Source organism: Ambystoma mexicanum, chromosome 2q (assembly GCF_040938575.1).
Source record: "Ambystoma mexicanum isolate Mex_15411 chromosome 2q, UKY_AmexF1_1, whole genome shotgun sequence".
NCBI classification, from domain to species: domain Eukaryota; kingdom Metazoa; phylum Chordata; class Amphibia; order Caudata; family Ambystomatidae; genus Ambystoma; species Ambystoma mexicanum.
Window position 1 is genome coordinate 754792208 of NC_090924.1, and position 13358 is coordinate 754805565.

General features: G+C 42.3%; 1 protein-coding gene across 4 annotated transcripts in view; it reads right to left on the bottom strand.

Moving 5' to 3' along the window:
- The window catches only part of ESYT2 (extended synaptotagmin 2), a 1091416-nt gene that overhangs the window by 624403 nt on the left and 453655 nt on the right, over positions 1-13358 (bottom strand). For all 4 annotated transcript variants that reach the window (XM_069647986.1, XM_069647985.1, XM_069647987.1 and 1 more), the window contains exon 4: positions 11302-11378. In XM_069647986.1, coding sequence (XP_069504087.1) covers positions 11302-11378 — 77 coding nt within the window. The remainder of the gene's footprint in view (positions 1-11301; positions 11379-13358) is intronic.

A 13358-nucleotide genomic window follows, 5' to 3' on the forward strand; every position in this document is an offset into this window, starting at 1 on the left:
GAGAAAATGAAAACCTTAAAATGACTTGTGAAACCACTTATAGTCAAAGTACACCCAGACTAAGGGCAATGGTGAAGAAATACTGGCCCTTGGAAAGGTTAGCACTACCAGACAAGACACTGCTGAGAATGGTGCTGAAAAGATCAAAGAATATTCCCAATTCCAGAAGAGAACAGTGAAAAGTCAGGACATCACCCATGCGGCAACTGCACAGTGTGCAGATTCGAGAGGAAAATCACATCATTCATAATGGAAGGCCTCCAATTGGAACTTAAACAATTCACCAATTGCAAGACACCGAACACCATCTATTACATATAATGCCCTTGTGGCAAACAGTATGTGGGGCAAACCAGTAGACCAACCAACGAGAGGATTGGGGAACATCACTCGTGCATTCGGAGTAGAACCCAGTCAGCGCCTTTGGTGGAACATTACATCTCGCACCAACATTCGGCAGATGATGTAATGTGGTGGGTCCTGGATACAGTAAAAGATTCATCCAGGGTGCTCCTTCACGAGGAAGCATGGTGGATCCACAAGCTAGGTACCCACATTACTGGACTCAATGAGGATTTACTCTTTCCATAAAAGGAGAACCCGGCCAGGAACAAAAAGACTTCAGGGAACAACCCTCCATTAGATAACAGAGGCTGGATGACAAATCAACCCAATCCTGGGTTATCCAAGATAAAATGGTGCCTAGTCGACTGTGCCCAGTGACATGTAGGTCTAGACTGCGAACCCAGAGTAACACACCCCACAATTAATTACATTCAAAATATCCCTCAACCAATTACATTCAAATCATCCTGCACACATGCACCCAAATGAGTGATTGCGCAGTCTTGGGTATAGATAGACATGCATATACACAGGGGCACTTACACACAGAAGGTCGCCCAGATAAGGAAATGCACAAGTGTGTCCTTCAGAAAGTTGCAAGGCGAGAAAGCTTGGTTGGGATCCGCCGAGCTCTGAATTTGTTGACATATTCCATGGCGTCGGTATACTAGGAATAATATAAGGCCATCCTGCATGAGTATAGGTAAAACCAGCAGGAAATGAAGGAGTGGCATGGAAGGCAAATAGCATCATCTCCATGGAGATTTCCAGGTGGCATTAGGCAAACGCAGGCAACCGCTTCATTACCATGGAAATGGTACGTGCTGTCATGATACATAGACAGCCCAGTGACGTCAGGTTGCCCAGAGCAATGCACTGACACCGTGAGCACCTGTGGAGCAAGGACCAAGTTAGACAAAAGTAAGTGCTCCTAATCCGCCGACATGGCTACCCGAGACCACACACGGGTAAACCAAGGCACGCTTTTAAAGAGCTACAACAGCTTCAAAACAAAAATACAGAGGGCTAACCGAGTTATGCTCTTTGCCCCTTAGCACTAACTCGTGATAGCAAAACGGCAGGGACACAAACCTGCCCGCCAGTAGATGACGCCAAAAGGAACAAGCTATGGATGCTATGAAGGTAAGACATGGCTAGTGACATGAGACCACTGCATCGACGCATACATATGTACATACATAATGGTACTTTGGGCCAAAAGGAATAGTATCAGCTTTACAGAAATTTGTACAACTTCACCAAAGCATCATTTTTAATTCGGCTTGTAAAAGTGGTTCACATAATAAATAGTTAGAACCAACAAGGGAGGCAGTAGACCAGGGGTTGTTTGAGGACCCTGCCTTCTTTTAGTCAGGGCCCCACAGTTGTAAGTGATCTAATGGGAACACCGTTCCCAGAGGCAATAGAGATAAATCCATATAAAATTCAACACTCTTACGCATTCCCCACCATGCCTATAGCAAAATTGGTGAAATGACAGTAAGAGTGGTGCAGAGAGTTTTATAAAAATGTATATTATACATGTCTTGCAGGCCCAACAGAGATAATTGATAACTAGATGTCTCCAACTAGAGAAGTAGCTGAACATAGAGGACGATTAGGGCTAATGAACGGCGCCTGAGCGAAAAGTAGAGTGGGGTGAACTTCAGCCCCACAAAGCCTCACAGCACCCTGTTATTTTCTTTGCACAGTGCTTGACAGTGGCACAGGAATCATATTAAGGGGAGAAGAGAAACAAGAGAGGATAGGAAAAAGGAGATGCAGTAAAGTGCTCCATATACTTACACTTAAAAGCAAATTGGAACTTAGGAAAATATTATACAAACCGTTTTTAAAAGTATAAAATTAGCTTACATGTTAGTAACAAGAGGTCCTGAACAGGTGGTCTAGCTAACTCCAGTGAAAACGTTAGATTAGCAGAAGGGGTCATTCAGATCCTTCCGCTAGCTTTCAACAATATACAAGAGAAACTGTACAACCTTAATCTCTGTGATGTAGACCCTGTTATATATAAATTCTATGCATAGGCACCTAGATGATTAGAGACTTTATTATGTGCACATTTTACAAATTGACACTTAGATGGTTAGAGGTATCACAACACAATGTGTTTGAGAGGAATGTTGTGTAAGGGGTTGTATATGAAGAAGGGTTTCCTTCACTTACATTTTTGCATGTAGCGTTGCAACACAAAAAGGGCCCAATGCAAGGTTATGTGAGTGCATTTGATATTCCTACAAACCAGATGTTTAGCCCTCACCCTTCTGCAATCTAAGAGCCAACAGAATCATAAAGGTAAAACAGGCACAGTTAAGAAATATACCTCTTTTGGCTTTTGTGGTAACGTGGGCAGAGGGAATGCTATACTCTCGAGAGAGAGGTGTGAAAGTGGTTCAGTAGGAACCCAAATAGCGAAATATAACAGTCCAAAATAAAGCAATGTGTAATTAAGGTTCTTTAACATATATATACTTTCAATTCAGTACATCATATACATTATTAAATAGAATACACTACGAAACAAGAATTGCCAATGCCAACAGAAAGTGTTTTGTTTAGGCATGGGAAAGACCCTTGCCAGGCACAGATGTAGTTGTATTAACTGGCTGTTGATGGTAGCAGGTGCAAACTGGTGTGGGATCCTGGGCATCTAATATCAGTGCCTACTTTTACACAAGACAAAATGGTTGGCTTTGCCAATGCTTGTTATACTTCCATGCAAATCAGCTCCTCCCTGGGCCTCTTCCCATCGGCCCTTCTGGTCAGGTGTGTTTTTGGCACAATAAACAAGTCTTTTTAACTTCTTTATTTAGGGACTTCACGCATTCAGATAGGCCTGCCGCCATTTTGCATCAGGCAGGGCCATGTTCTGGCCACGAGTGTCAATTTGTTCCTGTTTTTCCTTAGGCCCTGATACTGGATGTCTCATTGGCTGTAGCAAACAAGTAAGACATTTATTTCTGTCCGTTTCTTGTGTGTTCATCTATGGGTTGTGTATCTTGCTCTGTGCCCAGTCTGATTAGGTCCTTTATCCTTCTTTCATAATTCTGACCTCTTTGTGGGCTCCACAAACCGGCAGACTTAACCTTTTGCCTTTCCCACACATTATTGGTATCTGCTATTCTTCTCCAAGCAACTTCTAATGGCTTTTCTCCCCTCCCATGGGATTTGTAGTGCATATGTGTATATGTCGGGAAAGGACGGGTCTTAATAAGTATGGTTGAGGGGAGATCTCCTCAGAGTAGCTACATCATAGAGAGCTCGACATCCCCACCTCCAGGATCCTTCCCCGTTAACTTGGAAAAATGGGACCTTGTCACAGTCTAAATTATACTCACACCAACAACAAAATAACAAACAAAACCACACCAATATAAATACATGATCAGAAAGACAAATAACGATTAAACAGGAATAGTTATTTGGGCCTATACAAGGAACTATTCTATTTGAATTATGACACAGGAGCCTTGACATTCTACATAATTTGATTTCTACTATCAAGGGGCTGTGTAATCATTTGGATTTATTTATACTTGAAAATTCACAACATTCACCAACATAATGATCAGGTCCTTATGCCTGCCAATAGCAACACAAATCCAATCAACACTAACTCATGGACAGCAATTATTGGAAATTCTCAAGTTGTTCCTCCCGCTACCGGAAGGACTCTTGCTTTCAATTGTATACTGAATCAAATATTCAGGCTCACATTTGACATTTCCCCACGTGCTTTGCCATAAAAGATCATTCAATCTCCTGCGTACACAAGAAACCTGCTATTGGTGTTCAACTCCTCTTTGTTGATGGGGGTAGTGTCAACTTCCCTTACAAAAAGAATAGTTCACCTCTATATAAAAAATGCAATCTTGGATAGGCACAAATTCTGAACTAAATAAGTGCTGAAGCCCATCACGCTATCTGAAACTAGTCAAGAAGCATTTGATATATAAATATACCAACAACTAACGATGATGTAATACTTGACACGTCAGAAGGAAATATACCGTTAATTGCAATTTCTACTTCCTCTCCATCAACAACCTGCAATGCAAGACCTGAAAAACATTGGACTATTGCTTAGAAAAAAAGGAGAAAGTATAAGAAACTTAGTTGCATGTTACCATCGGGATGGAAAGACTTTTAATTGACACTGCTGATGAGGGATAGGATCTTGCACCTTAAAGCTTTCTTGCAAACTAACAAAGAGAAAATCAAAGGAATGCTCAGCTAATATGTCTAATAACTTGTAAAAGAGGTTCAAACCCGTAGACACGCTGACATTAGTGGTCTGCCTGGTTTCAGAGCCTAACCTTGAGAAAGGGACAGAAATAATGCATTTATTCGATACTACAGCTGTCAGACTGATTGTCACTAAAGCAGTATTATGTGAAAACGAAGATCTAGCAACTGATGGCAGCGGGTTAGACAGCGTCACCCAAGCACCAAATTATATTAGACAAACCAAATAATGCTATCACTTCTTTTTATTTTCATGAACTCTTTAGTACATCTAATATCCTCCCATTTAATAGATATGTAATGTTCTCTTTATTACACATTTTACCAACATTGAGAGTTATCATGTCAGAGGATATTGATTTTATTGAATTTGAAAATACTACCTGCTATTTCTCCTTATATACCTGAGTTAGTGTTAAGTCACTCGCACATTTTTCTGAAATTAGGCCAAGATATGTATAGTGATATAAAGGAAAAACCAATGAATAGTGAGAGTAGAACTGCATTGCATAAATCAAATGCAATAATTTAGACAAAGAGATATTTATTGCTCACGAAAAAGTTGTAGAAATTAATGTTAAAGATGGTCGCAATCAATGTGCATGGTTCATTTTGTGCTTTTTAAGGGTAGTAAGTGATGCACCTTATGCTAAATCTCCTTTTATTAGCCTTATTTCATGGCATACTCATGGCCATTTGAATTTCACGCAAAATATGACTTATCACTTGTGCCCGTGATTTTTTTTTCTACAGGAAACTTGGTTATGCATTGATATACTAATAGATGGTTTCACAACTCCTCTAAGTCGCCCGGCAAAAAAGAGAGAAAATTGCAGACCATAAGGAGGCTTATTGATTGCGGTCCATAATCAATTTGAAATTAAGGAAATTTGTCTAGGTCATCACTGTGCATGCATACTTGCCACCGAGATCACTATTAAGCAAGAAATGCTTATCTCTACAATAGTGATCAATGTCTATGACCTAATACATTGGCAAGGAAATATGTTGTGAAGTAAAAATCTAGAATATTTGTTGAAAAGGACTTTAGTGCAAACTGTAGTATATTTGACCAAGAAGCTCCTTTTTCACCTTCCCCAAGAACTTGTCCAGAAAACATTCAAATTAACTCTGGCGATAAAACGCACAGATTCAAGTGGGCTGAATTCATCTATGTACAGGATCTGAATATGCTAAAACCAACAGTTGCCAATGAAAATGATGTGCTTTACAATTGAAAATGTGGGGATAAAATAAGTATGCTAGATTATATATTCGCAAAATATTTTGCACCAGAGAATGTAGAAGACATAAAAATAGCACGTTACACCGTGTGACCACACTTATCTCAGTGTCATTATGAATATTAGTAAAAACTAAAATAACATACGCACGGGGTAGTCTCAGCATGTAGATTATCGCAGACCAAGGCTGGTGCCTTTTTCTCTGCAGCACCCGTGGCTTGGAACAATCTAATCTGCCTCGTAAATTGAGATCGGAAAATTCCATTCATGTTTTCAGAAAAGGACTGAAGACAGACCTGTTTAAATAAACATTTGCTGGTCTTCTGACCTCTATTCCATCTTCACACGTTTCTCTTTCCTGCTGGTCTGTTAAATCGAGTATGCTATATGTCTGTCAGCGCCCTTAAGCCTTAGGGTCAGTGGTCTCTGCGCTATACAAATGTTAAATAAAATAAAGATACATACTAAGGGACATAGAATAATGTGGACTGAAAGGAATACAGGAAAGTCTAATGCAAATCTTGAAAGAAACCACAATACTGCCACAGAATACAATCTGACAAATTATATCAATTTGGATTGGATATATACATCAATGCCCCTTCTACCAAAGATACAAACTAAAAGGGTCCTAGCGGTGGGAAAACAACACGTTGTACCCTTTTTGATGCCATGATTGCGTATCATAACGCATTACATGGCGTGAGATATGCGAATGCAAAAAACGATATGCTGTGTTTCAATGCCCGTTAGATAAGCAAATGATACATAGGGCCAAAACCACCCATCAAAACTGGTTCAAATCACATTCACCATATACTAGTGCAATGGCAATTGGTGATAAATGTATTGAAGAGCCATGACAGGTAAGTATTATGGCGCTTTGTCAGAGAACACAAACAACTCACTCACACCCAGGTACTAAACCCAATAACAGAAGAAGGGTTAATCTATATCGGGAAAATGTTTAATGGAATACAAAGTGTCAATACAAAAAGGCTTAAACCATCTGGAGCACCTCGCCCTGATGGGCTATCTAATACAGTATTTATAAGGAACCCTTGGCTATGGTCAAAAATCCTTGATCAGTTATTTAGTAGCATTTGCAATTATGTCTGTATACCCGACACATTAAGGGAATCCTTGCTCACAGCATCATAGCAGTATATTAAAATGGTGAGCCACTGCACCCTGATAATTACAGACTTTTGGCAATGCTAAATTTATATAGCAAAGTATTTGCCAATATTTTGCTTAAAGAATTACCACAATGGGCCTTACAGCGGAAACCTTTACAACATGTTTTTGCCAAGGATGCTCTACAATACGAAATAAGCTTATGGTTGAATTCTTAATACATCGCGCCAAAAAAGGTTAATCCTCACCAGTTTATCCAGTATCTATGGACAATAGCTTGGCCGTTGATCGGACGGATAGTGAACAACTTGGCATACATTAATCAAATGGGGCATAACAAAAGTGCTTCTTAACATGCTAAAACAGCTATTTTCTAACACATCAGTCAGAATCCGACTTAATAAGGCAGAGCATCACTCTAGCCCACAATATATGACAGTAGGCCTGAAACAGAGCAGCGTACTTGCGCCCATGCTATTTATTTATATATGGCTGACATGGCCGCTACCCTAGAATCCGCTCATTATTCTCCACCCAAAATCAGTCCCTCACTTATTTTATGGCTCGGCTACGTGGACGAAATACTAATTACGGACCAAACGTATATTGCCTTAAAAGATCAATAACTGCGCTAATATTCTACTGCAAATATTCTTAAAATTGATTTTGCAAAAAACAAAACTATGGTATTTAACACAAGCTGAACTAAGACAAAAAAAGTATTCGGTATGTCGAACAACAATGTATTGAGCTGGTCGAACAGAATATGCATCTGGGAGCCGTCTTAGAAGCAGACAACTATAATACTATTATTAAACCAATACAGCCATTATGAAATATCATGTAATCAAGAAATTTAGAGGTACACGAGGGTACATTGATGCTTTACAATCAAAGTTGGTATCATCGGTGCTACGCACCCTTGAAACTTACCAAGAACTGAATCAAATATTTCTAAAAAAGATGAAAGGCAAATTATGGCGCTCCATCCTAGGTCTTCCTATTTGTATCGCTATGGAGCATATACGAATTGAACTCAGCCTCAAATCCTGGACATATATACAGCAAGAAGTGATACTTTGTTAGGTGTGTTAGAACAAGCATGTCGTTCTGCTAGTGGCACTGCAAATAAAGGTTTTACAAATGCCTGCCTTAACTTCCTTACCGAGTTCAATTGGACACCTGACTGCAGTCTGCCTTTGTTTCTGGTAAGACAGCAAGCTAAAAACAAACTAAGCTTTGGGACTGGAGGAAAAACATATGTATATCAATAAAAGTCTCCCCAAGATGTCATTTTTGAAATACTTCTTGTGCAAAGACGTGACAAATATTTGATGAAATATCCTTCTCCATCATTAAATCGATTTTTATGCAACTAGGTTTTAACTTGCTACCTTCATTTATGGTGATTGGTGCAAAACTGAAAATACCTGAAGAAGGTTATGCAAACGATGTAAAAAATACAGACGGTTTAGAAAGTACACATCAATTATTAACATGTTGCACTGCACTCCGAGATGCATATATACATTATATAGGTCAGTTTGTTTATGATCCTGGATTATTGTAATCTGAAATGTTTTGGTACTATATATTATCAAGCAAACCAAATACATAAACTATTGCACTTATGAAATTGTGGAAACACATTCTATCTTCGTTTTAGATTTTGTAACAGAAGTTTCAAGATTTTAACTAATTTGTAATAGTTGATTATTGCATGCATCTCATTTGTAAATGAAATGTATTTTCGATTAGTCAGGAGATAAATTGTAATAACTAAAACACCCATAATAAAATAATTAATTCTTGGATACTTCATATCACGGTAGATCTAGTTTGATCCGTATCCTGCTGTATCCATTGTGGTAAGTCAGACATAGGAGACGGACACAAAACAATATTTATTTATCTTTATTGGTAAAGAAATACCTTCTCTAGTCCCTACTACTAAAATTGATTCCCTATGCTACAAAACAATACATGTGAGCTTGTTAGGGTGCCAGAGAAGAAATTGGTCCAAAACCTAAGCCGGCCCATCACTAACTTATTCTAGTACAAAGAAAAAAAACTGAAAACAATCCTAAACTTGTGCTTAGTGTAGGGTTATTCCACCCAGGGATCTTAAAGTAGGCTGGTTTCTGATCCCCACCCAATGGTGCATAATGTCTCAGGAAGTTCATAAGTGTGCTTACTATGGAAACAGTTATTCCCCAAACTAAAATGCCATAGAAAAGTTATCTCAATAAGGTCTCTGATCAGGACCTGAGGTTTATCAAGTCTCGAAGGCTGGTGCAAAAGGACCAGGGCTGCTCTGTAGGTCCGCTTCCAAGATTATTGGTCTTTGAGCCGAGCCTTCCCGAGTTCTATGGATCTTCAGCCTCGGGTAAGCTGTGTGCTCCTCCAACCCGGGATCACTCTCTCTGTATTATTGGCCTCTCCTGGGCTATAGGTTCCCGGGTTATCCCTTTTTGGTTATGGGCTCCTCTCACTCTTGTCGTCTCTCCGTTAGCCCTTCACAGTATACAGGGGTCTCTTGCCCCTCTGTTTCCTCGATTCGCCACTCGTGGTTTCTTGGTTTGCCCCTCGTGGGCTGTTTTCTTTCACCACTGCGATTCTTCTTTTGGCCCGTCTTGGGCTATCGCTGTATATTATGCCCAGGCAGTACATCTGCCCTTGTGGTTTCTCAGTTCGCCCTTTGCAGGCTGTAGGCTCCTCCTGCCTCAGTGTTTCTTCACTTGACCCCTCGCGGCCTATGGTTTCTGTTGGCTTCCCCGTACGGTAGCCGCGGTTTTTGAGGTCCATTAATTTCGCCTTAGATGGCTGTGCTCACGGTTATATGTGATCTTACCGACCACAATTACAAGGTGGTAAATTTTTAATTGCGGAAAAACTACCAAATGTTTGTTTTTTTTATTTGGAGGGTGAGGGGTCTCCCCAACCCCCCTATTTTTTTACCTTATAACACCACCCCAGCCCCATCCCAACCTATCCCATTTTAACCCTTTTACCCCACACCCTTTGTTTATTTAATGAATGTTTGCAGTGTTTTTCAGTGTTATGGTCCACTCTGAAATGTACCACTCTGTAATGTTTTTGATATATTGACTGGATGCCGTGCTCGTTGCCTCAGTGGTTCTGTAGTACTTGGGAACTTCGCCTTCGATAGAGCTCTGACCTTCTCCCCCAATCTCCGCATCTCAACGCCTATGCTTCCTGCTCCTCAGTGGATACACCTCTCTCCTTGTTTGGTGAAAGGAGGCACCATATGCAGGTCAGAAACCAAGCCTCTCACCTTAAAGCAGTGGAATTCAAACGTGTTTATGCAGAGCCTCCCCCTGGAGTACACATATTGTTGCCAAACTCACCCACAACCCCCCATCCCCGAGCCCAGAATACAAATATTGTTATTAAGTCCACCCCAGCAGACATATCTGCTTATATTTTCTATTAAAAGCAGTCTCCTTTTTGGAGAGCCTCATGAACCCCCCCACCCTTGACATCCTTTGGGCCCAACTAGGGTGGCCAGCCCCACAGTTTGAAGACCTCGGCCTTAAAGGGACACTGTAGATGATGGTCTTGATCACTTCCCATATATTCCAGAGACGGTGATGAAAGGGAGGGGGAATGTTGGTGTCCTTGGGGCATTCCTTGTCCCCAAATGGGGGGGTCACCTCTAGTGGGATTGTGTGTGCCCTGTCCCCTAGGGAGGGTATTGCGTAGCAGACTCACCTCTCTAGTCCCAAAGAAGGCACAAACTCCCATGATTCGTCACACCATCGACAATTCAAAAACAGCTGAAAGAGTCTGTTCATCTACAGAGCAACCTCAATACCCGCTAGGGATGCAGAATGAATCAATAAAGAACAATATGAGAATTCAGTTTTATCAAGCCAACATCTAAGAACCGCCACACATCTGATCCATTAGGATTGCAAATCTAAGATGGAATGCATAAGAAAAGGGACTTTTGTGGCTGGGCAGGAACACTTTGCAAGTGTCTTTTCCTGAAAGTTCACAAGCTCTCTGACACCACCTGTCTTAATACAAAAGCTGTATAACCTGGTCACATTCTGAATAAAATATCTTGAACACCATTACATAGTGAAATAACATGTCAATATCTCTCAAAAGCATAAAAACCTAGAGTAGTGCACTTAATAAAAAGCACACAGCCTTAAATAACTTCAAAATGTTATAAAATGTGTCATTGTGAAAAAAGATGGATTTAGTTTTTAGAAAAAAGAACCTGCAAAACCTTACAAATCTTACTATACTAGGTGCATTCCTAACTAAATTTCACACTTACCTTATTTGAAGATCTAATATAATTTGCCTCTTGTCCACATTTTCAGTATACACTTTTACACCATCTATTCTTAGTGGCTGGAAAAGAAAGAACACTAAAAATCAGTTTTCAAGACAACCACAAGAACAGTGCACATGTACATTGCAACAAGGGAGGAAAGCATTTTTAATATTTAGGTACCCATACATTTCTTACCAGTGCTATGCGTGATAATTATACAATATCAAGTTAAAATGGTTTTAGGTCAGGTGAATGTTTATCTTCCATTTTCAATTACACTAAATTTGGACAAATCTCTACAGATGAGCGAGAACCTCCAAATTACGGCACCAATTTTAAAAAAAATTAGCATTTATGCCCTCTGGCCCCCCCCCCCCCCCCCCCGAGATCAAACATCTTAGAACCGTTCATTTGTCAATAAGAAACAAAAACCTGGCAGGATGTGATGCTCACTTTTCAGGTAACCATGTTAACAAAACAGTAATCGGTCTGAAATTGAAAGAATACATTCAAAATATCAAGGAAACGTGCAAGCTTTCAGAGTAGATTAGCTATCCCTTCCTCTATCCTGATTTATTTGTGGGAGTTATCCAACAAGAACACCATATGGCTATCTTATTTGGGGTCAACTCTTATCTTATCCTTCATTTTCTAGCAATCTTCTTCCATATGAAATACTATATCAAACAGGGGGTGCGCTGTTGCGCTCGTGGAAGATGGCCGCCTGAATTTGAGAGCTCCGTGCCGGGAGGCGCCTTTCTGCTCGAATCCTGTTGTGGTGCATTGCTCAATCCTGCTCTAACTACGGGCGTACACTGCTGAGGAGCCCGAGCGAGTGCTGGGCCGGACCCGGCACCTTGGATTAGCCCTGTCACCCAGATCCAGCCCGGGGGAGCCGGACCATGGGCTGGCGCTTCCCCGTCCCGCCCCTCTCTTCCAGAGACGTTTGCCTCTGGCTCCAGGGATACGAGGCCTGCAGTGGGGGAGGGGCGCCGTGCTCGCATGGCGCAGTCCTCTCCCCCTCTCCCTCTCCCTCTCTCTCTCTCTCTCTCCCTCGGAGATTGCTGCAACCTGCGTGGGGGGCGCTGACCGCTGGCGCAGCCTCGACGCTCATATCCTTCTCGGGACCCGGAGGTCCGTTCTGAGCGTCGAGCGGTCTGCTCCGCTGCCCCTCCTGCGTGGCGTGCTGTCATCCTGCGCCCTGCGGGGTCCGGACGGAGGACCTTTCGGCCTGTGGCCCACGCAACACTCAGGAGTCGCTTCCGCTCCGTGGAGACTGCGATGAGTCCCTACGGCCCCCGATTGCTATGCCTGCAATGACATTTGCTCCTGCCTAGGCCGCCTCCCTTCCGGGGGTACCGCCGGCATTCTTGCCCATTCTCGCCGGCGCCTGTGCGACTGGGGCCACGCTTTCTCCTTTCCCCCCCGACATCTTCGGATACTTGGGGCTCCCGCCCCCAACACAACCCAGCGGGTACTGCTGTGGAGGTGCAGGGTCCCCGGGCTACGGGCCCATTCATTCTACACGCCACTGAATAAGGGCACATCATACCTATAATTGTACGTGAGGACTGAAACCTGTGCAGCCCTCGGCCTGGGTCACACCATCCAATGTTGAAATAGCTGCATAGAGGACATTATTGTGGGTCTACGCCTTCCACCCCCTGTGCCATACACCTGCTGGGGGCCCGGGTCCCACAATCCAACAACTTTTTGGTGGTTGTGGGCTGGGTTGGTCCCCCCCACCGTGGCACATGAAACCCGGATCCTTCGCTTCACCTGAGTGTCTTGTGATTCGCTGACCCTCGCTCTGGCTGCCCTTCTGCCGCCTTACCTGGGGTGCCCTGCTTCTCCCCCAGCGGCCTACAACTCCTGCCCTGGGACACCCAGCCGTACTGCTCTCCGACTCAACTGCATCAGTCCCCGAGAACACCGTTTCCTTCACCCCTGCTGCAGACCATAGACCTCCGGATTTTGGTATTCACCCAGCCTCACCAAGACTGTCTGCACCAGAGGATCCACCTGCTGAGCACTTGGCGCATCCATATTGCCGCTGG